At 39.7% G+C, this 25,882-nt stretch overlaps 1 protein-coding gene across 11 annotated transcripts in view; it reads left to right on the forward strand.

Moving 5' to 3' along the window:
* The window catches only part of SATB1 (SATB homeobox 1), a 107,962-nt gene that overhangs the window by 56,947 nt on the left and 25,133 nt on the right, over nt 1-25,882 (forward strand). For all 11 annotated transcript variants that reach the window (XM_073333528.1, XM_073333529.1, XM_073333527.1 and 8 more), the window contains 2 exons: nt 5,518-5,730; nt 19,800-19,955. In XM_073333528.1, the coding sequence (XP_073189629.1) occupies nt 5,518-5,730; nt 19,800-19,955 (369 nt within the window). The remainder of the gene's footprint in view (nt 1-5,517; nt 5,731-19,799; nt 19,956-25,882) is intronic.

Here is a 25,882-nt window from a genome sequence, read left to right on the forward strand (position 1 = left end):
ACCCATATTTTATAGGTAAGCATATTTATTTTTAATCAGTGTATTCAGAATATATCTCCTTTAACTGGACTTAGGGGAAGAACTTTGATTCATTACATCTTTCAGAGGTTATTTCTGAATACAGTGTATGTACATGTAATAGTTATTTTTATTTTTCAATAGTGCAAAGTGAAAATGTTTGTTTAAATCCAGCTACTAAATTCTGAGTTAAAAACTAACCCAGGCTTAACTGTGACATGTTTAAAAACTGTCATAGGTATATTTTGAGCCTTTCTCTGAAACAGTCCAGGGACCATATTATGCCATCAGTTTTTAAGCAGAAGACTTCACCAAAATCAGTTAGGAGTTCTGTGTAAAAACGGATGGTCTGATATGGCCCCAGATGAGAGAAGAAATTTGATTTTCAGTATAGAAGTTAAAAAAGGAAATGACTTATACGCTGAGAGTAATGCAGCATAACAGTCTGGTGTTCAAGATGGGCTTCGGTTTTGGTTAAACGTGCTGGTGTAGGTGTCAGCACTTCTTATCTTACAGCCTTTAATTCTGTCAGTATTACATTGTGATACTGCTATAAATATGCCTTAGGAAAGAAGAAATTCCTAATTACTTGAATGGTTGGTCAACACTTGGCTCCATTTTTCTGGGGATTTTTCTTTCAGGAAAAAATTCTTCTTAGATTAGAACTGCTTGTGCTAGGTCCCAGTCCATAGGAGACAGGAATTTGGTAAAATTACATCTGCTAGGGTTTTTTTTAAACTATCTAAACATTATTTTTAGAAGATAGTGTTGCCGTTTTTTTACATACAGAAATTGACCAGATGCTTTTAATTTTCTCTTGGATAATCAAACAACTTCTTTTTCAAACTTCAGTGTTGGTACATATGTAGTTCTCAGTTAAGAATACGTTTGGCCAAGTGTAAAAAGAGAATAGTTGAGAAAGCTATAACGGAGTGAAAATTTGCATACTTTACATATGCAGTACATCATTTGCCTTTCTGATTTAAAGAAGCGTAGGAGAGTGGAACCCCCAGTCTGTCGCTGAACATTCCCAATTGTCCTGTAAGGTGGGCTTCAGTGCACAGTGAGCCTAAGATTCTAGTGATTTTGCTGCTAGGAACCCCTATGAAGGGAATGTGAAAAGAAGCAGTTGCCATTCTAGCCCAGTGGCTGAGAGAGACGTAGATTACATCCCCTTGGCCCCTCTTTGTGGTGCCCCATGCGAAGTTCATTTAGCCAAAATTTCTGTGAATTTCATCCCAAGTGTGGCTATCCAGATATATGCACATGGATAGCCACACTAAAATAAACCGAGCTGTGTTTCAGTTACGAGCTGTAAATGAATGAATAGATTGTATTCAGACTTTTTTTCATCTAAATTCAATGCATCATGCAGATAACACACATTTGTATAGTGAGAATATCCCATTGATATACATAGGCTGAGCCCAATCCCTCACTGGGCGCAGATGAGGAGGGTGAGATGAAGAGGAGCCAGCCAGTTGTTGTTCCCTGAACCTTGCAGGGGTGGAGTACTTTAGAGAAGTCTCAGGTCTATAACAGTCAGAAGGGGCTGCCTACTTGCTAGGGGTTGCTGGAGTGCAATGCACTTTGGCCATACCCTTTATGTTGGGGGGCAAGGAGAGGGAATGGCATAGGGTAGCTGCACAGACGTTACACCTTGTGTATATGGATGGGAGGCTGTCTGCCCTGCTTTTTTCCTTTTGAAAAGTGTATCCACCCAGAGCCAATCACATGTAGTCAATGTGAATAGTGCACAATCATTTCAATAGTCTTATTTTAAAAATATTGCAAAAAATGCAGTAGATTTGCAGTGCTGTACACACACAAGTTGTTCAAGTCAAAGGTTAGGTTCCCATAAACAAGCCTGACATATTTCGCTTTAAGGCATAGGTTGAACCATGTGTATATAACAGCAATGAGTACTTTGTACATTTCAAGCAAGAAGCTGTTAGTCATGCTTATGGTTCAAACCATAACTTTGGATTGCCTTTTTGTTTGTTTACACTTGACCATAACATACGTTGCCTAAACTCTGGTTTTGTTGTACCAAGGTGACTGCAAAGCACATTGTTCTCACCTACAAAAGCTCTTTGCCTAAAGAGAGGCTTGATTGGCTGCTTTTGCTATGTCTGAATGTAGATTGTCACTTTCTGTTCAGAAAAAGAAAATATTTTTTGATTTCTGAACATATCTGAATGTTTTTGATGGATACCTTCTCTTCCTCCCCTCCGTTCAATCCATGTATATTTTGTTTAAAATATCAGCTTTTCTTGTGCCATTCATTCGTTTATGCCTTTTTAGTTTTTAAATGGTAGAGTACAACCAAAAATATGTGAAAGCTTCTGGATATTTAAGACTACGCACCTACTAATTCTGGGCAATTACTGTTTTAAAGGGAAACCATTTGGGTGCAGCAAAGTGCAGACTGTCATTTTAAAACCTGAAGTTTATACCAGTCACCTTGCTAGGCTTTTTTTCCTTTTTTCATTTGGTCTTTGGCACACTTTATTTTCCAGTAAAATGAAGAATGAAGATGGATTATTCAAAATTGATAACAGTAATGGACCATCATGTAATGTTTTATTGAATTTGAGTTCTGTAAATTATGTGGTGGAGGAAAATTTGCCTGCTTAAGTATAACCGAAATTGCCACTATGTTCGTATAATTCTTCATCGTGTAATTTAAGGAAAAAGCCCACTATCCATATCGCTACTGAGTAAAAAGTAAAAAGGTGCTATTACGCTATCATGACAGCTCTCCTCTCGCTACTGAGCGACATAGATAAATGTGTCTGCTTGTAACTTACTTGGCAGGAATCCAAACTTGTGGGTGGAGCTTGCGAATAATCTTCCACCTGGACATGTGATTTAAGCACAGTGTAATGGAAACAGCACTCAAGGATGTTCTGCATATTTTGGGGAGGTTTCAACAAATCACATTTTTCTTCTGGGAGCTTTGAAGTTCCACAAGGCTGATAAAATCTATTTGAATCAGTGATTACGTTCAAAGAGGAGACAAACTGGGGGCCAGACAGGCAGTGTTTTTGTTCATATTGGCAGACACTTTCATTTATCTCCCATTTTAAAGAATTCATAATTAGCTTTTGAAAGCACTGATAATATTTATTGAACATTTTTGTGTAATTACTAATGAATTATACTTGTGATGACTTGTAAACTTTTTTTTAAAATGAGGCTTGGTGGTGTCTTAAGAAAATTCATTTCCACTGGAGGGGGAAATGGGACTTTCAGGCTGACAGATTAAATGCAGTTTTGCATGTTCAGCTTCAGTCTTCTTGCAGCCTGAAGTATAATATCAGGAGAGCACACTACAAATTTTATCTTGGCAAATCACTTTAAATCTGGTTATAAGTGGATGGTAAATCTGTCAGTGTCAGTGTTCGACAGGGTGCTAGGTTTGATGTACAGTATGCTCATTGGGATTTACCTGTTTATATTTTGTCATACAATTTTTAGCTGAATTTTAGTGCTTAGAAAAGTGAAGGACTAGCAGTACCAGCTAAAGCAATGTATTGCAGGCAGGTACTGCTATAGTACTTCCCAATTCGGTCAATGCACCTTGTGTAGTCACCTGTATTCCAGTATGTACTAGAACTTTCAGCTCAATTCGTTAGAACCCCCCTCTCATGTCAACTCAGTGTTTTCACAGTTTATGGTGAAGGCCAGTTATACGCTTAAAACTTTCGTGAATATAATAATGTGATTTTGGGGTGTGGTTTTTAAATAACATTTCTAACCAACAAAAGCCCTAGAGTTTATCCCAGCTTATAGGTCTGAGTGGTAGCCATGTTAGTCTGTATCAGCAAAAATAAACAAGGTGTACTTGTGACACCTTGGAGACTAACAAATTTATCTAAGGTGCCACAAGTATTCCTCTTTTTTTTTTTTTTTTTTTTTTTTTAACCAGCTTATAGTTTATTTCGTTCAGGGAAACTGGTATAAGTTATATTAACAAAATCATTCTTTTTTTGCCATTTTAAGTTGTCTGCATTGGGAGAGTTTGCTGATTGTAGCTAGACTGAGAAACCTTTCCTATTATAGACCAAGTCTAAGACTTGCTATTTTGTCATCCATATCTCTTCATAAATTCATCTTCTCCAGTCAAATGACCCCTTGTTGATAATGGTTGTCAGCAGTGGCTCTCTCTTCCGGCCCCCCGGCTAATTAACTGGTGTTATAAATGTGTTGCTTTTTACCCTGTGTATACTCCTTTCAGCACTGCTACAAAAAGCACATCTCAAACACACTTTCTATAACTGTGCTGAAAATGGCTTTGTCTACCCTACAAATAGCAGTTAAACCTTTCTGAACAGTTACTGGAAAATTAGAGGTGCCCATTGCTAACTAGTATTCTTAGCACTGGGTCATTTTTCTAGCATCCAGAGATCTAGTAAATAGGTAGATAAGTATGATTGTTGAAAATTATTGCCAACAGTAAGTGTATTTTGACTCCAACCATTTTTAAAAAAGACTAATTTCCAGCCCTCCCCGTAAGACCTCTGCCTATAACTCGGCTATGTTATACTGGCTCACTTCTTGAGTAGAAACTACAAAATTATGCACTGGATCATCGCCATTTGCAAGAAAGCCCACAGGAGAAGTGGGGTAGAGATGAAGAAAATTCCATGAGGTTTGTCCTCCAAATTATTCCTTGGGGTTGGGGCTCTAAGTGTAGGTTTGCATTTGCCTCTTTCCCCATCCCAGATAATTGGGGGGTTGAGTACCAGTTCTTGTGAATAATGGAGGATGCAACCAAGGGTCAGGCAATTATAGAGGCGCACAGACATTCTCTGTGCCAGACTGTTTCTACACACCCTCTTTTCCCACCCCAAAATGTGCATTTTGTCAGCGTAATTGCCTTCATATTCCATTTAGTATTGATTATGATTCTTCCTTCAGGTATTTGGGGGACGGGGGTAGCGAATGCTGACATGTAATAAATATGGGCCTTAATCAATTAAGTAGCGCTTTAGGAGTGTTATCTGTTAATCCACTCAGATTAGTTTTCAAATATCACTTATTTTCAAAGTGCTGCTTGAGTTTCTAGAAATGGCTTTCCATTACTACAGATTGAACTGATGCTTCGCTGCAGTCTTTGTCTACCTGGCATGAGAACTACACAGTCTCTAGTGCTGCTGTACTATGTGGATTTCATTTATTCTTAACTTTTTGCAATTGTCTGACTGTGAAAGATTTCATGGTGAGTTAAGCCAGTAAAAGGAAGGAGACCAATTAGGCAGATTCAGTTTATGTTGTATGTAAAGCAGATGCTTAATAAAATTAAGAATACAATTGAGGCTCTCTTCTCCACTACCTACATTGTCATTAATATATTCCTATGCAGTGTGAATGTCTTTGACTCTTCGTGTTCTAAACATAGTGGAGAAGAAAAAGGAATGATTAGCAAAGGATTTGCAGAGCATGTTTTACAAAAGATTGCACAACCTAACTCTTCAGCATTCTTTTTTGCTACAGGGCTTGCTCTCAGAAATCCTCCGAAAGGAAGAGGACCCCAAGACCGCCTCACAGTCTTTACTGGTAAACCTTCGGGCTATGCAGAACTTCTTGCAGCTGCCAGAAGCTGAACGAGATCGAATTTACCAGGACGAAAGGGAAAGGAGCTTGAATGCAGCCTCTGCTATGGGCCCAGCACCTCTAATAAGCACACCGCCTAGCCGTCCTCCACAGGTAAACTACTTTCTCAGTCTTTCAGATCTGCTTAATGTCCACTTAATGTGCCACCTTAATGTCCCCCTGACAACTTCTATTTTTAAAGAAAAGCCTTCTCAATACAATTATGTTAAAATCCTAGTCAAATCATTAACTTCAGTGCACACCACAAATTAAATTTAGGAAAAATACAATAAACTCTATTTGTTAAAAATCTTTACTTAACATCACAGCAGAAATAGTATATTTTCCTCTAACTTTAAAATAATGTAGTGTTAGTAATATATTCATAGTCAAAGAGTAACTTTTGTGGTACCAGTTGTGAATCATGGATTTGATTTGGTCCATTTAGACTCAGACTCATAGACTTTAAGGTCAGAAGGAACCATTATGATCATCTAGTCTGACCTCCTGCACAGCGCAGGCCACAGAATCTCACCTATCCACTCCTGTAACAAACCCCTGATCTATGTGTGGGCTATTGAAGTCCTCAACTTGTGGTTTAAAGACTTCAAGGTGCAGAGAATCTTCCAGCAAGTGACCCGTGCCCCACGCTGCAGTGGAAGGTGAAAAACCCCCAGGGCCTCTGCCAATCTGCCCTGGAGGAAAATTCCTTCCCGACCCCAAATATGGCGATCAGCTAATCCCTGAGCATGTGGGCAAGATTCACCAGCCAGACACCCAGGAAAGAATTCTCTGTAGTAACTCAGATCCCACCCCATCTAACATCCCATCACAGGCCTTTGGGCATATTTACCGCTAATAGTCAAAGATCATTTTGGCAATTAATTTAGGCTATCCCATCATACCATCCCCTCCATAAATTTATCAAGCTTAGTCTTGAAGCCAGATATGTCTTTTGCCCCCGCTGCTCCTCTTGGAAGGCTATTCCAGAACTTCACTCCTCTGATGGTTAGAAACTTTGTCTAATTTCAAGTCTAAACTTCCTGATGGCCAGTTTATGTCCATTTGTTCTTGTGTCCACATTGGTACTGAGCTTAAATAATTCCTCTCCCTCCCTGGTATTTATCCCTCTGATTATATTTATAGAGAGCAATCTTATCTCCCCTCAGCCTTCTTTTGGTTAGGGTAAATAAGTCCAGCTCTTTGAGTCTCCTTTCATAAGACAGGTTTTCCATTCCTTGGATCATCCTAGTAGCCCTTCTCTGTACCTGTTCCAGTTTGAATTCATCCTTCTTAAATATGGGAAACCAGAACTGCGCACACTATTCCAAATGAGGTCTCACCAGTGCCTTGTATAACTGTACTAACACCTCCTTATCTCTACGGGAAATACCTCGCCTGATGCATCGCAAGACCGCATTAGCTTTTTTCACAGCCATATCACATTGGCGGCTCATAGTCATGCTGTGATCAACCAATACTCCTGAGGTCCTTCTCCTCCTCTGTTCCTGGTTTATAACAAAAATTCTTGTTGTTAATCCCTAAATGCATGACCTTGCACTTTTCACTATTAAATTTCATCCTATTACTCCAGTTTACAAGGTCACCCAGATCTTTCTGTATGATATCCCAGTCCCTCTCTGTATTGGCCATACCTCCCAGCTTTGTTTCATCCGCAAACTTTATTAGCACATTCCCACTTTTTGTGCCAAGGTCAGTAATAAAAAGATTAAATAAGATTGGTCCCAAAACCAGTCCCTGCGGAACTCCACTAGTAACCTCCTTTCAGTATGACCTGTTGTAGTCTCCCCTTTAACCAGTTCCTTATCCACCTTTCAATTTTCATGTTAACCCCCATCTTTTCCAATTTAGCTAATAATTCCCCATGTGGAACCGTATCAGATGCCTTACTGAAATCAAGGTAAATTAGATCCACTGCATTTTCTTTGTTTAAAAAATCTGTTACCTTCTCAAAGAAGGAGATCAGGTTGGTTTGGCACGATCTACCTTTAGTAAAACGATGTTGTAGTTTGTTCCAATTACCATTGACCTCAATGTCCTTAACTACTTTCTCCTTCAAAATTTTTTGCAAGACCTTGCATAATACAGATGTCAAACCAACAGGCCTGTAGTTACCCAGATCACATTTTTTTCCCTTTCTTAAAAATAGTAACTATGTTAAGCTGTTCGAGTTTGGCTTTTACCTCGGATGTGGTAATACCTACCTCCATATCCTCATTCCCATTTGTCATCCTACCATTATCCCAAAACTCCTCATTAGCCTCATGAAAGACTGAGGCAAAGTATTTGTTTAGATATTGGCCCATGCCTAGATTATCCTTAACCTCCACTCCATCGTCAGTGTTTAGCTGTCCCACTTCTTCTTTCTTTGTTTTCTTCCTATTTATATGGCTATAGAACCTTTTACTATTGGTTTTAATTCCCTTTGCAAGGTCCAACTCTTCATGGCTTTTGGCCTTTCTCATTTTATCTGTACATGTTCTGATCTCAATAAAGTAGCTTTCCTTGCTGATCCCTCCCATCTTCCACTCCTTGTAGGCTTTCTGCTTTTTCTTAATCACCTCTCTGAGATGTTTGCTCATCCAGCTTGGTCTACAACCCCTGCCTGTGAGGTTTTTTTACCCTTTCTTGGGATGCAGGCTTCTGATAGGTTCTGCAGCCTTGACTTGAAGTAATTCCAAGCCTCCTCCGCCTTTAGATCCACAAGTTCTTCAGTCCAATCCACTACCCTAACTAATCTTCTTAATGTTTTAAAGTTTAGGGTTTTTGATTTCAAAAACCCTAGTCACAGATCTATTTTTGTTTATCATGCCATTTAGTTTGAACTGAATTAGCTCATGATGGCTCGAACCAAGGTTGCCCCTTACAACCATTTCTTCTATGAGGTCCTCACTACTCACCAAAACCAAATCTAAAATGGCATCCCCTCTTGTTGGTTCAGCAACTACTTGGTGAAGGAACCCATCAGCTATCGCATCCAGGAAAATCTGAGCCCTATTATTATTACTAGCACTTGTCCTCCAGTCTATATCTGGGAAGTTAGTCTACCATGATCACGCAGTTCCCATTAGTATTTACTTCATTGAAAACGTTAGAGGTCTCTATGCTTACCCAAATCTGATCGCGGCGGTCTATAGTACACCCCAAGCACTGTCCCAGGACAGGCTCTAGTAGCTTTTTTCCCCAATGTGATTTTTGCCCAGACAGACTCTGTCTTATCCATTCCATCGCTTCTTATTTCTTTACAGTCTACCTCATCATTGATATACAATGCTACTCCACCACCTTTGCCTTTATTTCTGTCTTTCCTAAACAGCACAGACCCTTCAATACCTGTAGTCCAGTCATGACGACTATTCCACCATGTTTCTGTTATCCCTGTAATATCTGGTTTCACTTCCGGCACCAATAGCTCAAGTTCCTCCATTTTGTTACCTAGGCTCCTCGCATTAGTGTACAAACATCTTAATTTTTGCCGTTTGACTTCACTCACATTCTTTACCCGATTAGGCACAGGCATTCTATCGCCAGTATCACCTATTAGATTGGTATGTACACTACCCTTCCTCCTTATGTCCATTCTACTACCTACGGCTGTATCCTTTCTTTCTTGGTTTTCTTCCCTCTCAATGTTAAAATCCAGCGTGGAGATTACTTGGACATCTCCCAGCCATCTCCCCCAAATTCCTAATTTAAAGCTCTCTGGCTCAGTTGTGCCAGCCTCCATCCTAGAAGTCTATTTCCCTCCCTACTCAGGTGAAGTCCGTCCCGAGAAGAACAGTCCTCTGTCTATGAGTGCTTCCCAGTGGCCATACATTCCAAAGCCCTCCTTTAGCACCACTGCCTGAGCCATCTGTTGATCATCATAATCTTGTCACACCTTTCTTGCCCTTCTCTAGGACCAGAATCCCACTGAAGATCACCTGAGCCTTGATTTCCTTAAGCATCTTCCCCAGCCTGGCATAGTGTCCCTTGATATGTTCCAGCAAGAATCTAGCCATATCATTTGTTCCCAGGTGAAGGATAATCGACGGATTCTCTCCTGCTCCTGTTAGGATACTCTTTAGCCTCAGGTCCATATCCCGTATCTTAGCACCCGGCAGACAGCACACCCTTCTGTTCTCTGGATCAGCTCTGGTTATAGGCCTGTCTATTCTTCTCGATAAGGAGTCTCCAATCACGTAGACCTGGTGATGGTGCAATTCTCTGGTCTATCCCCTGTTCCCTCTGGCTGCAAGTCCTCTTGATTCCTGTTGTCCCTTGCAATCCTCTTCAACCCATCCCGTATCCTCCTGGGGCTCACATTTGGTGGTGTTATCTCCGTTGACTCTTCCCCTCTTCCTAGAGGACTAGCTGCTCTTCTCTTCTTCCTTGCCCTCTTACTTTCAGTGACGCTTCTTCATTTTCCAACTCCGAAAACCTGTTCCGGAGCTCTGTTTCTCCTTCACTAGCCCATCTTTTCCTCTGCCTAGTTCTCTTAGTCACATGTCCACTTTCCTCCCCCAGCAGTATCCTCTTAGAGTTCTTTGGCCCTGCTTCCATCTGCAAATCTGAACTTTTTCCTTCAGCCTCCTCATGTCTTTGCTCCATCATCTGCTTGAACCCCCTTCTAAACTCAACCAGAGTTTCCACCTGCATCTCCAGTCCTTGGATCTTTTCTTCCATCAGCTCTATCAGGCAGCACTTCATGCAGACGAAACTCTTTTCAGGTACTCCCTCCAGGATCATGTACATGCCGCAGCTTCCACATCCAGTCCTCTTCACTGTGTCTTCCAGTGCTTGGGTCGCTACCACTGCTGCCTCTGTATCAGTCATAGACTTCTCACTTAAGTCCTTCTCCTCCAACAGAACTCCCACTCAAACTCCCCTGTTTACAGCTCTGTTTGCTGGCTCCTGTGCTGCTGCAGCTATCTATTTCTTTTGTAATTATTGGTCTGCATTTAATGCAAACAGCTTAAATAGGTACTATAACGATTTAGGGTCCGCTCCTGGTCCTACTGACTTCAGTGGGAGCAGGAGCAGACCCATGGTTCCTGTGCTACCACTGAGCCGGTAGTGTTGCCTCATTAAGAACCTGATCAGATGTCCTTAACACAGAGATCGGTTCAAGTAGCTGAAAAAATGGGGGGAAATTTCCTTAAAACATTCCTGAAATTTTCTCTTCACATCAACATTTTTACATTTTTTCTAGTTTTCCAGTGATTTGTACCACTCTTAACCTTTATGTCCACATGGAGTCCCTTCAGTGACTCCCAGGTAGACATAAGTGTCTTTCCTCCATGGATCTTTTTGAAAGATTGGGGCCCTAGGGCAACATCCGTAAGTCTTTACTCAACCCTCAGTCAAGTAAAACTGCTACTCACTTCTCTGAAATCCAGTGGGACCACCTGCTCAAATAAGTACTCCTCATGTGAGGGTCTGTCAGACTAGGCAACAGAGACCTAATTTTGAATTCTCAGCAACTGTCGAACGGAATTGATGGTAGTTTTGGGGAGTACAGGATTGGGCCATAGGAATGTGCTGGTTTCTCTGCAAAAGAAAAACTGTCTTTGTTGAAAGATTATTACAAAATATTGCATCTCTGCTGAAAGGTTTTGTGTTGCTCTGGCTCAAAGTTGTACCACTGCTAGAATAGCCACACACACACAAATGTGCACTACTGTACAAGCATCTGTGGGAAACATTATGCTGTATACATAAACCAAAATAATTATATTGAATAGGGCTTTGGGTCCTGGGAATTCTCTTTGAGTAAATGATTGTTGAAGGGTAACAATACTGATCAGGATCATACACAACTGATTGCTGTGTGCTGTACGCATTTTGAATATAGTACACTTAATGAATATTTTTGTAAAAACTTTAGCTAATGAATACTAAAAATCCTGATTAATAACAAATTATTTGTAGAAAAGGATGGAACGGAGGTAGCTTCTGATCTGCTGTAATGCATTGCATGAAAAAGGGAAATTTCTGTACCGGAACAAAACAGACTGTGCATTGGTTTATTTTTGTTGTCATTAATGAAGTTTAGTCTGTGAAGGCCCCTATAGATACCATTAAAGATAAAGGATGAGGGTCACTATTTATATAGTAATGTTTTAGTGGAAGAATAGTTAAATACAGATAACTGTTAAAATAACATCTGAGTTTGGTTTAATAGTCCTGCCTGCCCCTAGAAGCCAATTAATTAACAGTTAAGGCAGGCTCTTCCTTCTTAACTTATCCCCTTATACCAAGGTCATGCCACACTGTCTCCCGTGGTCTTGGACCATTTGGTGATCTAAGAAATCAGGTTCAGTGCAATACTGACAGGCAGAATGTTGAGTCAAAGAAAGGGTCAGCCTTAACTCTGAATTTGCTTTCTGATTTAAACTACATAAGCAACCTAATGTATTCTAAAGCCGTTCTTTTGCATTTTTTTATCTTTCAAAAAGTTAATAGATATGGTTCTGTGAAGACACCATGTACTATTAATGACCAAGTTATTCTTATAACCATATTCAGTATCTATCTTTGCTTAGTTAGTTACTGAGTATACTAGCATGATGTGCATCATTGATTCCTACTGGAAAAAAGTCATTTAAAAACAGCCAGTTCAAAGTAGAAGTAGCACACAGTTTAAAAAAAAATAAAAATAAATGTAAGGCGGCTCCCCCAGATTAATATTTGTGTCCTGTAAAACTGATAAGAAGACTGTTTCCTAAATGCAGTATTTTTGTTTGTTGTACTACAAAATATGCTAGGATTTTACCTGAGAGACACACACACACAGTCTAGTGACTAAGACAGAAATGTCTGAGTTATGATTTTGGCTGCTACTGACTCCCTCTTGGGTAACTTTCATTCTCTGCCTCAGTTTGCCCATCTGTAAGTATACATAGCCATATAGGGATGTCCTGAATCCTAAATTCAAAAATGAAAAGTCCTAAATAATCAGTACATATATTTCCTCTTTGTTAGTTACACTGGAAAATAGTATAAATCCTATAAATTGTAGGGGAAATAGTTCATAGTAGTGTAAATGCTTGAATTATGATGCCTCTATTAGATGGATCATAGCAGTGGCCTCAATATTTATCATCAGAAGAATTTTTGTCTAGTTTTTATTTGTCACTAAATAAAACCCACTGAAGTTAATAACATCCTACCTATTGCATATTTATAAGAAGTTATAGTCTAGCAAAACAAAGTTCACTATACAATGAGAAAATTAATATTTTGCTCATTCAGCAATGGATGTCTTGGATTATTGTTTAAAGACAAAACAGACCATGTAGCATGACAACATACTTATACAACAGCAAACATATTTTGATACTAAATTTTAAGACCAGTAAGATTTGAAACAATTAAGATATGAAACCATGAAATTGGGATCTAATATGCCACACAGGAAGGCTTATTTTGCAATTGAAAGTTTATCTGTTTGGGACGGATGTGAAAATAAACATCCTGAAAAGGATCTCTTGTGTTGCCAACTGGCAGGCAGACAGTAGAGCAGACTTAACCATTAGTGGCCAGCCTCATTGGGTGTGTGAATCGTGCACAAAATTGCATGCAAAAATCCAGTCGGGACCCTGGTGTTCTAATGGTAATGCAACAGCTGACCAAGTTCAAACCCTGAGCTAGGAAGAGCTGTGCTGAGTTTCTCACTCAAACAGCATGCTCACTAGTTACTACTGAGCTAATGTATCTGGATTGTTTCCACCTCTTCCTTGAAAACCTGTAAGGCGCTCTTCTGCCCCTTACCCCTGCTCTTCCTCCTCCAATCAATAAATCCCCCAATACTCAACATCAGACTTGTGCAGATTACCTGGGTCTTAAGCTACAGATGCTATCTGCCATGTAGACTGACTGAACCAAAGGAGGCAAACCACATGTATGAGCTTGCACTGGAGAGTTCTTCCACCCCAGGATGTGGCAAGTTGAACCTTGTGCTCATACAGGTGGTGATATTAATTAATATTCTCCTATAACAGTGTCACTTAGTAAGCCCTACTGAGAGTGCAACCCCATTGGGCAAAGTGCTGACAGTTGCATTGCTGTAAAGTAGCAGTGGAAGAAACAATCCTGCACCATCTCAGATGTGGGGGATGGGCAGTTCTAATCCAAGCCTAAGGGATAAGCATCTAATAAGAAATAAGTTGCCTGGAAATGGGGGCATGGAAGGGTGGCAAGAAACAGCCATTGTTAATTATTTTCAGTAGATTTACTTCATTCGCTGCTGATTTGCTGGGGTGGAACTCTCCATCCTGATCAGTGTCATGGTGTGTAGGGGCATTTCCTTCCTTGGACTGGAGCATCTTGAGTGGCTGCCTCATTCCTGTTCCCTAGTGCCCCTAAAAGAATGATCTCTAGGATTCAGGACCTTTTTGTTACCTCTTACAGGCTGGCTTCCAAACGGGAGCCAGCCTGAGAGAGTGGGAGCATGATAATTTCAGGCCAGAGTCCCTATAAGTTTCTACCCCAGCTGACTGTGATGTGTCTATATGCCTGGCTGTTCTGAGCTGCAGGTTTTCCTTTGCAGAATGTTTGTTTGAGCCACTCTGCAGTCATTAGGGAGTGGGTACTTCTCTCTCAAAACTGAATAATCTCTGTTGCAGAAGGGAGCCTGAAAAACCTCCAGTCAATCAGGTGGGATCCTTTTTGGTCAGACACTGCCCTTCCATCAGCATATGTGAAACTGAGGGAGTACAGATCAAGGACAAAATATAATCTACAAGGCCAGCATTTTCAAACGCGCCCACAGATTTTATGTGACTCAATGTTTTGGGTGCTTAACTTGAGAAACCTTTGTATTTAATTCACCCCCTCTTCCCCCCCCCCCCCCCCCCCGAATGTGATGAGCACTCCCAGCTCCTATGGATTTCAGCTGAAGTTACGATTCCTTCGTACTTGTGAAAATCAGGTCACAAGCTGTCTCAATTTGAGCACCAAAAATCTAAGGCCACTCTTGTTTGTAATATTGTTGTAGCTGTTTTGGTCTCAGGATATGAGAGAGAGACAGTTGATGAGGTAATTTTTTTTTAATGGAACAACTTCTCTTGTTGAAAGAGGCAAGCTTTCCAGATTCACAGAGCTCTTCATGTCTGGAGAAGGAAAACTGTGTTCAAACTAAATACAAGATGGGACAGATTAAGCATAAGGGGTTCACACGTTGTAGGAGACAATTTAAAAAGAAGTGGGCAGTTAACACCTCTGCAGTGGTAAGAGAATGGAGAGTTAGTAGGCAGAAGGGTGTGTTACAAGTTGTTGCAATGGGCCATAAAACCAGTGTCTCTGTTAAATCCATGGTGTTTAGTGTCCAACCGAGTTGTGAATTTAAGTTCCCAGGCTTGCATCAAATGCCCCAATAACCACTATGGACTAGTCTACACAGGCAACCGCGACAGCACTTTAACGTGCCTTGTGTGGCCGCGGCACAGCGCTGGAAGAGAGCTCTCACAACACTTTAAAAAGACTACCTCCATGAGGGGCGTAGCTCCCAGCGCTGAGGCATTGTTTACACTAGCACTTTACAGCACTGCAACTTGCTGCGCTCGGGGGGGTGTTTTGTCACCCGCTGAGTGAGAAAGTTGCAGCGCTGTTAATTGCCAGTGAAGACAAGCCCTATGGGGTGAAACCAGACAATCACTATGCTCTTTAATGAACTCACACAAAAAAGACTAAAACGCTCTGTGACAGGTTAACGAACACTTTTCATGAAGTGATCAGTCAATCTCTGACCTCTCACAGAACTTGTCCTTAAGGAAAACCTGCAGGGCCTTCAAAAGACCAGCCTAAGAACTTAAATTCACAACTCTACTACACCCTAAAAACCATGGACTTAACAGGGACACTGGGTTTATGGTCCATTACAGCAACTTGTGACACCCCCTGCTACCTACTAGCCATCTGTTTTTTTACACTTAATCTGTCCCACTTCATACTTACCTTGAACACTCCGGTTTCCTTCTCCAGACCTGAAGAAGAGCTCTGTGAGGCTCTAAAGCTTGTCTCTTCCACCAGCAGAAGGTGGTCCAATAAAAGATATTACCTCACCCACCTTGTCTCTCTGAGCCCACTCTTTAAACTTGAAAGGCTGAACAGGACTCAGGTTTTCTGGTTTAGAGAAAGCTGGACCTGCATTTCAGGAGGCACGGGATACTTTCTACTTCCATTAACTTCAGTGCATCCTGTGGGTGCTAAGCATGCCAGAAAAAAATCAGGCCACATTTAACAACTGGTGAAACTTACACTTTTTGGCCCATCTTTAAATAAAAAATGATCTGATTTACATTGACAATCTTTGTGCCAAGTTTCATTTTTCTTAAAATCAAAATGAACAAAATATTAAATATTAAATTAATATCTCTACCCCTACGAAAACCACCATGGAAGAGAATTAATGGGAACACTGACACTTAACTAGGGCTCTGCTTCCAGGCGCCACTATAATAATGATGTAGTAAACCTTGTCCTGATAAAAGCAGTTCTGAAAGCAACTGCATTTATTATACCTCCTGTGCTATTTCCAGAGCAGACCTGAAAAGTAGTTTGTTTTGCCTGGAATGAACTACTTCATGAATTTTAATGTACGATGTAATATTAAAAGCTAAACCAGGATTAAAGAAGGGTTTTCTCCCTAAGCTAAAACAGTACTTATGAGAATGTGTCATAAAAGATTTTTGTTTCGATTTTTGCCTAAGAGGGGGAGGGGTGGGGAAGACTTCATAATTTGTGAAAACCTGTTCAGAGTGGTTACTCCATCAACACCTTGTGCTTTGTTTGGGAAAAGTGAATGATTCCAGAACTTCTCATGACTGTAATCAATCTCATGTGATGAGATATCTATCTGGGCAGACTAGTTGGGAAGGATGAAGTTTTTTTCCAAATATTTTTGAAATGACTAATGTGGGGGGAGAAGGAGAATAGTCTTGTGATATTAAACATTGAGGTAAAATATTTTTCACCCTCAAGTGTAAGCATAATTTGGTTACCATTTTAAAATGATTAGCTGATATTTAGTGACATTAAATTGATCTTGATTTTTTTTTTAAGTGGAAGTTGTGGTTAATTTATAAAAGCTTATTCCAAAGGAGATGCTCTTCCCCTTCCCCAACACATCACATTTCCCCCCCCCCAGAATGAAAATGTTTGTGCCTTGAGTTCAGGTCCAACTCCAGCACAAAAGCTTATCTCAAAAAAGAGCTGAATCTAATGAAACCTTTCTCTTCTGAATAGATTTATAGAATGTCACACTTCAAGATTAGACTAGAAGGTTGCTATATACATTATGAAATAATTTTTCTAAATGACTATCTTCCAAAAGGTTAATTGGCAGTGTTACTTAGTATTCGACAAACCAGTGGTCCATCTAATCCAGCCATAGTCTACATCTGATGTTTCAAGAGAAATTGTTAAGGAGCCAGGGGAACATTTTTTGCACTTGACTCATTATGCAAGTTTGGAGGGGTGAGGGTTGTTGGGGGATAAAATTTCCCTCCAGCCCCAAAGATCGATCATTTTATACCCAGAAGTGTCGTGTTTGCTTTCTCCGAACATTAATTTGGGCTCATATAATATTTTACTTAGCTGTCAGTGGATCAAGTGCTGAATAATAGAGAATAAAGTCCACTGGAGTCAACAGAAGTCTTTCCGTGGACTTCAGTGGGCTTTGGATCAGGCCCATAGTCAGTATTGTGCTGCATCAACATAAAGATAGGCACAGTCTGTTAGCATTAGGGTTTTCAGTAGCTCCTGTCACTGTAGTATTAAGCATTTACCCTTACTAATTCATGTATCCCTCTACATCCTATATTTCCCTCAGATTTTGCTGAGGGTTCTTTTATGGCAGTACGCTGCACTGATTGAGTAGTGTCTGCGGTAATATCCTAAAGCACCAATGCACTATGTAGCCACCTTTAGAGTGGCAGCCAGCCAGCACGCTGCAGAACAGTGGAAATTGTGATCAAGGCCACAGAGGCAAATTGGTCCTCATACAAAAACCTGTCATGGAAGCGTTAATGACCGTGCAGAGTAGGCAGGACTTCTTTATTTTGTTCCACAACCGCTCCCATGAATTTTTGCATGCCTCAGAAGTATGATGACAACCTTGATGAGATTTGAACTAATGGTCCCAGGGAATCCCAGTATTTCAGTGTAGATGCTTAGACTACAAAGCCGTCCACTTTTAGCTTTCTCGTCTCAAAGTTCAGTCTGATTTTTGCATGAGTTTGACAGCTGCTTACAATAATGCATTTAACATGATCACAGTTGTAGATAACCTTTCAGTACATTTCAAAATTATAAAGGTTAGAGAGTCCATAGTGCGCACATAACTTTGCTGCATGCTACTCAGAACATACCTATACTCTTTCTGCCCAGTTCGAGTTCAGTGGGAATGTCTCCCAGGGAGAACAAGGTATGGGTTTTCTCATGCTGCAGTATGAGGCATAAATGTTAATGCTACTGCTTATGCTGCCCATTGCCAGGCATCTCAAGTGTTTTTCTTAGCAGTTATTAGCACAGCCTGATCAGCAGTTGCTTTAAAGTCAATAGGTGAAAATCATCACTGTACGTGAGGTCAGCACAAGCTTGGTGTCTCACTTAGCATCTCAGTCTGTCACCCTGTAGGTGCAAGTTAAATTCTAGTGATAAAAATGTGCACAATATACTGTAAAGGGCTGGGGGGTAGTTGCATTTTTTTTTTCAGTTGTGCATCCATACTAATATCAGACACTGTTCATACTGGGAGGCACTCATGCCTCACAGTAGAAGGCAAATACAACCACATTCATGCTTTTCTGTTATGAAGGCTCATGATGTTTAGCAATGGCATCTCTTGTTGCAACTAATGTGCGCATACCTGCACTGCTGCTGAGAAGCCTCATAGGCATATCCTCGGCGCTGATGTGCACTCTTAATTTATGGACCATATTTGAACATACTCAGACTATTCTGGAAGGTGTATAGTATGGATTATCCACAAAATTGGTCCTTTTTTTGTTCAGAGGGCAAGGGGGTTACCTAAATTGCATTCCCCCTCTTACCCCAACCCTTTGACTCATCCTTTTGGGGCTCTGCAGTTTAGAGCTCATGCAAAGTGGGGTTAGAGCTATAGTTATTCATCATGCTATCATCATCTCCCTTCACATCCTTGGGGAATTTAAAGCCCAAGATAATATAGACTCTGGTCCTGACCCTGCAAGTTGATTCATCTGAGCAGACCCCTTGTGGCTACGTTGACCCTCAGTGGGATTTTATGGGGTCTAAAGGTCCACCTTGCCTGCATGTATCACCTGGCAGGTTCAGGGCCTCAGTTGAATGCCCGTGACCCCATTATGCTATGGCTGCCAACGGAGAGAAAAGCATTACCATCATACCTCTTCAGGGAACTAGGCTGTCCTGAGGTAGTGAGGCCAGATTTCCCCCACGTTTCTCCGAACATCTGCAGGTGAGAAATGCCATTGCCTGTTCTGCGGAGGGGTGGTGCACATTGTGCTGTATCCTTGATGGGATGGGGTGTGGTGTGAAAAACAGTTTAGGTGTACATAAGTAAAGTACAACTAACTAGCCATTATGGTAGTTAGAGAAGGCCCTCCCTATTCCCATTTCATGGATGAGTAGAGAATTTCAATGTGCAGCGTTGTAAACTGATTTTTCATAGAAGATACAAAAATAAACATAAGAAAAAACATAAAGATTAAATCTAAAGTGACAACTGTATTACATTTGTATGATGCAACTGACTGTACTGGTCACCAATCAAGATATATCTGTCTGCATTTTGATTTCATTGGTGATCCTTTTACACTGCAGTTATAATTTTTACTTTAATTGTTTGGGGGTGGGGGAAAGACTCATTTCAGGATTTAAAAGTCTCTGTGAGGCTGTTTCCACCTAACTTGTTTGATGTAATTTATAATGGTCAGCTGACTGACCATTTTATTTTGGGTACGTTCACCTGTACCGGTGTGCAGGATTTTCTTAAAGCCCATTTTCCTGAACCATGGATAATTCATAATGTTAAAATACTGAAAGGTTGAAAAGAAAGAGAGAATCATGAAAGGAAATCTGAGTAGGACTGAGTAAAAGCATACAAGGGAGAGAGACACTACTTGAGGAGAAAAGTCACTCATTCATAATGAAAAATGACAATCTCATAAAATATTTTCTAGGTAAAAACAGCTACTGTTGCAACGGAGAGGAATGGAAAACCAGAAAATAATACCATGAACATTAATGCTTCCATATATGATGAGATTCAGCAGGAAATGAAGAGAGCTAAAGTGTCTCAAGCACTATTTGCAAAGGTTGCAGCAACCAAAAGCCAGGTAGGGACTCGCCAGTTATCAACAACTTACATTTTATATATGATTTTTACAGTCTTTGTGATTGGTTTTCTATATGAATTAAATTATTTGTTGGGTTAGCAACATGTAGTAGTACAGCTACTTACATTTATTGCCGAGTCCTAAGGTAACTAAAGGATACCTTTTGTTTGCCAGAATTGAAAAAAGAAGACGAAGACGTTGTCCCTAACAGTAAGATAGGTTTGTTGTCTGCCCAAAGGTTAGATCCTGGAGGGCCAAAATTGTCAACTTCTTAAATTCATAGTGACCGTGAATGAGTAAATGCTCTATGCGCTATACTGCTGCAGTGTTGATCAGGTGACTAGTTTTGGCAATAACAGGTGTTTTAACTAGAGAGTTTGATGTTTTGATTTTGTGGGGGTGGTTAGTGCAGCTATTGGATCAGCTAGAGAAGTGTCAGAAGTGAGCTTTGAGGAAATAGGGACACAATGGAGCTGTATGGATGTAGATACATTTGTTTTGCTTGTTATGCAAAAATAGCAAAACAGTAGGGTGACCATATTTCCCAAAGAGAAAACGGGACACCGAATGTGGCTGGCCCGAGCTGCTTGCCTGAGCCCCTCTCTCTGCATAGGGCTGACCCGCACCACTGACCTGAGCCTGGCCTCCCTTCCCCATCCGGGGCTGGCGTCGCTGCTCCCCTGAGCCCTGCCTGCCCCCCTGCACGGGGCTGGCATCTCCACTTGCGCCCTCCCCCTCATGTTCTTCCACACCCCACCTTTTTTGACAAAAGTGGGCATTTGTCCAGTTTGCTCTTGCCAACTTTTGCGGAAAAAAAGTCGGGATGGCTGGGACAAGGCTTAAAAAAGAGACTGTCCCGGGACATATGGTCACCCTAGAGCTTCAGAAGTCCACAATTCCAAACTAAAAGGCAAATTATTTTATGAAATATTATTTACAAATTTAAAAGAAATAAGGGTAACATATCTAGCCATGTAAATTAATCCTGGATAGACAAATTATAACCTTCATGAAACACAGTACTTACACACACAAAAATGTGTGTTCAATTTTAACCCTCTGCTATTAGGTGTTTTTATAACAAGTTCTTAAAAATTGAATAAAATATCAAGTTTAGTGCAAGAGAACTGTTACTTTTATGCAACGGAAGGAAGACCAGCAAATAAGATACTCTTGTCAGTATGTTTGTCTCAGACGATTGCTGCATGATGATTCTAAGTAACTTGTCTTAAGAAAGCTCATTAGTGTGCTCAAAAGCAAGACTCAAGTGAGAATGTGCTCAAGTCTCAAGTAGAGTTCAGGGCGGTCAGACGTAAAATGGGAAAGAAGAAGACCGTATTAACACCAACACTGGAAAAAACATTGACAGAAGAAATAGAGGCACCACTGGTTGCCAATGTATTTAAGTCTGCTAAATTATTAAGTATTCTCTTAGCTGCCCAAAATTGGTTCTGAGAGAGAGTTGCTGTCTTTCAGTGCCCATTAAGCTGCTGATAAAATGTGATCAGGTTTATGAATGTTTATGTGGACCTTCAGTGTTTTTTCCTTTCAGAATTTTTAAACTTTGACTTTGGAAATATTTGCCTTTTGGACTTGTTCCATTTCATTGTAGAGAATGGATGTTCTTTTCTAAGTTATATGTTGTAAAGAATTACTTCAAGGGATATTTTGGAAATGTTACATCAAAATGATTAAACTCAAGCTGTGGACTGTAAAAAAAAAAAAAAAAAAAAAAATGTATATAGATGCCTGCCTACCCTTCAAGTCACTGTCAAAGTGATAATTTCTACAATAATATTTCTTTTATTGTGGGATTCTAAACACCAAGTGCTGTTTAAACATTAAATTGAATTGTTTGTTAGCACTGTACTCACTATGTCATACATCAGGCCACTATAATCTCCCATGGAATGTAAAATTCTGTCATGAATCATGGCTGGTATATCGGAAATAACTAATTTTTTATTGGAAATTACAGGGCTCTTGAAACGTTTCTAATTATGATAGAATGTTACAGCAGCTTCAAACCTGTGTGCTTCTTCAGATGTCTTTATTTACATGTCAAAACTATGTGTTAAAGAGAAATGTCCATTTTGTTCACCTCTCTGCCTTCTTTGGCATTATAAGCAGAATTATGGTGTGATTCTCCTATACAAGTCCGTGTGGTTTTTTTTTGTTTTTTTTTTAATCTTTTCACATTTACATGTATTTTTGCTTAAATCTGTATATTCCAAACTACTCAGGAAGGATAGCCCTTCCAATGTTTGCTTTTAAAAATGCACAGATGGCCAGAGGAAATAACAGTAGATACCAAAAAAGTCAGTATTATTTTTATTTGCATTACTTTAAAATTGACTTGTACAAAATATATCAGAGATAGTGGCCCTGACCTTCTTCCCCTTCCACTGTGGAGGTTACTTCCCACCTGTTTCAGACTGCATAAAGTTAATTTAGATATAAAACAGCCTCTCAAGATAATTCCCTTCCAGCGACAGAGTCACAGGCTCTATCTAGCTGGACTGCCAATATGGTAAAACATTGGATCATGGCAATAATATCCAGAGATGCACTGAGGAAGCTTGAAAGGTGGGTCTTCCATAATGGGTGGTTGACTGTTAGTCATCCTGTTAACACATTTTAATGGAGTTATGTGTATCAAGCCTGCAGCTTTTAAGCTTATAGTTGTATTATGAAGCTTGACCGCTACGCAAAGGAGAGGGATTTATTGAGACCGAAATCCTCCCTCATCTGTAAGCAAAAAGTGACTGGAGCTCCATTGCTCCAGCATCACCAAGAATATTGGGTTCCATTCTTTTCTTTAGAGCTAGGGCAGGATACCACTTAACCATCACTCTCCAGTGGACTGGATTGGGCAGGAACACTCTTTCCTTCTCCCATCCTTCTTGCAAATTACATATTTGTTTAGTTGGGGGATGATAAATGGCCAAAGGTCAGAACTTGTTCTTTTCTCTGACCTCTTGATGCTGTACACAAGCTGGAGTAACTTCACTGTGTAAGATAGGGACGCTCAGTACATGGGGTGAGGATCTCATTTACATGACCTCTCCTTCTCCAAGCAGTTCCACAAAAAGGTAAAGACAAATCTTTAGTGGAGAGACCTTTTGCAACAAGCTAATTGTTCTCCAGTGCTCTATTCAGCAGAAATATATCTGCAGTCTTCTAGGCCATGCAAGCCCCACAGCCTTGTGGATACCTGCTACTCAACAACCTAAGCTCATGAGGAGAAAAAAGTGCCTATTAAAAGAGAAACTAAGGAAGTCTATATTTAGGCAGGGTTAAAGTAAAAACTGAATATCTAGTGTATTGTATTAGGGAATCTGGAAATATAGGACCATACATGGGCCTGCCAGTTTACAAAACAGATGAAGACTGAATCCCAGTTCAGCAGAATTTACAATACAAACTAAGGCAAGAAAGTAAGGGAGCGGGGGAGAGATTAGAGTGATAATAGTGATATCATTGCTGTTGCTTAGGGGAGTGATATTCATTTCTTAACAGTGATATTTTGGTGATTTTTTTTGACTGTCCATAAGCCTCCTGGAAGAAATGGGTCGATCTGGCTTGTAAGATTAAATGATCAGACATTTGGGAGGGAGGTAGAGAGGGTTGTCTGTCTTTTTTCTTATTTTTGAGGTTTTACTTCAATATCTTCTATTTATCTTAGAATTTTCTCTAGCACCCATCAATGCATTATCTAAACAGTGAATATTAGATTAAAAATGTACACTATTTTAAAAAAAAAATTCAGTGCATTTATACTGAGGATCTAAATGGTTTAGAATTTTGTAACTGTCATAGCAACTTTCCTGTATTTCTTTGAATTGTAACCAACTGAAAAAAGCATATCATTTCAAAGTCAAAAACTGTTAATTTTTTATATTGTTTGGACTGGCTAATAAACTTTAAGTAGACTACCCAATAATATCTGATCTAAAAGCAGAGCTTTAGAAAACACTATGCAAATATAAGAAACATTTTGAACACACGATATATGCCTATTTGTGTTCTTTTTGCGAGGTTAACCACGTTGTTTGCTAAAATTTAAACAGACCAGCTCCAAAATAGGTCAGAACAAAACACACAAGAAACCTCTGCATATATATTTTCACTCTACACAGTACTTTTCCGATTTAATCATTTTGAGATTTTATTAAAATTGTAATATGATAATCTGATTCAAATAATTATGAAAGCACAATTTTAATTTCATTGTTTCAAAAAATGTTGATTTGGGTAATAATCATTAAGGTAACATGGTTCAGTAACTGTTCGTTGGTTACAATGTTTTCATATGGGAGCCAGAGATGAATTTTTTTCTTATGGTGGCAGATGTTGAAATCTAATTTTATTCCACACAGACCCCCTCGAGAACTCTGAGACGTAAGCTGTATGTCCAGCAAAGAGACATTAATAGCCCTCCATGATGTTTGTTGTATTCTGAGGTGTTACATGGGCTTGCCTAAAAAGGTGTAACCTGCACATGTTGAAGTCAAATGGGGAGGAAAACAGTCTGGTGAAAATCAGCTCACTTTCAGAGGGGGTTTTTGCATTCAGGAAACACACTATGAAAACCTGAGTAACATGAGTACTTTATTTTGAGTATTGCTTTCAGTTACTGTAAATGCCTAATATATCATAATTTAATGCTGTTAGTCTGCCTAGTTCTTCCTAAATCTGATGCCTTACTACTGGAAGAATAAATATAAAGGGGGAGATAATGTTCTGTGGGCTCAATCCTGCAGGGTTCTGGGCATTCCTTTTGAGAAGCTCCCACTGAATAATAATACCTTGCTCTTGAAATTGGTGGGAGTTGAGCTCTAATTTCAGAGATTTAATTTTGGAATGGAAGTAAGAGTACTGTATGTACTTCTGAAAATCAGATATAGTCAGATACCATTTTGACCAATTTCTTTTGCAGTATGTTATACTGTGTTGCCTAATTTCCTGTCCGTCTATGTTTGTCATTCCAGTTGGTTAGGCAGTTAGCCCCTTTGAAATTGATCGGTTTGCATGCATAAGCGTTGAGGTGAATCAGTGGTTAAGGACACACTATAAATTCTATTCTTGCCTGCTAATGTGATTATTTTGTGCTGTGGCATTTCTTCAGAAGTGTCCAACTTCTTCCGTTTGACAACTCAGAGCTCCCTCAGTTTTTAACCTATGCATAACAAAGAACATGGTATAGGGTAAAAATAGAAATAGACACTGAATTTTAGGTTTTGTCACATGGATTTGGAAAGAGTTAATTTGGGAAGGGAATGCTAAACAATGGCACTAAAATTGCTTTTGGCATGGAAATACCATGCTTTTCCTGACACAAATATTTTCAGAATAGGCCATTAGAGTTCAGGTATATATAAAACCTTGCTTTTACTGGAAATTTTAATGTTGTAAACCTAGTGATTTATAGTGAAACATTGATGTTTATCTCACTTTTATCTTTTTAACCAGCAGTTTTATAAATGCTGTATGTTTGATCTGTTCTTTTCCCCACACAAATACTTTCTAATAGGAAGGTAACCTTTTATTATCTGGAGACATCCCTGTTATAGTATGGGAGCAAGGGGAGGAGGGGGCTCTTTGAGTATATATTAAAAGACACCATCCCTTCACCATTCACATTCTGCCCAGCTAAACCTTGGTCTCTGATTTGGGCAGACAATGAGTCTCCAGAGTGGGATTTGATCTTTTAATTATCATATCCCATCTATCTGGAATTTATTCTCTTCTTTGTCTCCTTCAGAGTGACTGCCATTTCCTGTTTTTAAATCTTGGCTTAAGAACTTTTTTTTCTTAAGCTTACAATGGATTCTCGATGATGTGTGTAGGGATACTGCATATAAAAGACACTAGATAAAAATAAAATGTACTGTTACATCTTTCTTCATTACAAGTTTCCATTCAAA

The sequence above is a fragment of the Lepidochelys kempii genome, chromosome 2 (assembly GCF_965140265.1).
Source record: "Lepidochelys kempii isolate rLepKem1 chromosome 2, rLepKem1.hap2, whole genome shotgun sequence".
Lineage (NCBI taxonomy): Eukaryota > Metazoa > Chordata > Testudines > Cheloniidae > Lepidochelys > Lepidochelys kempii.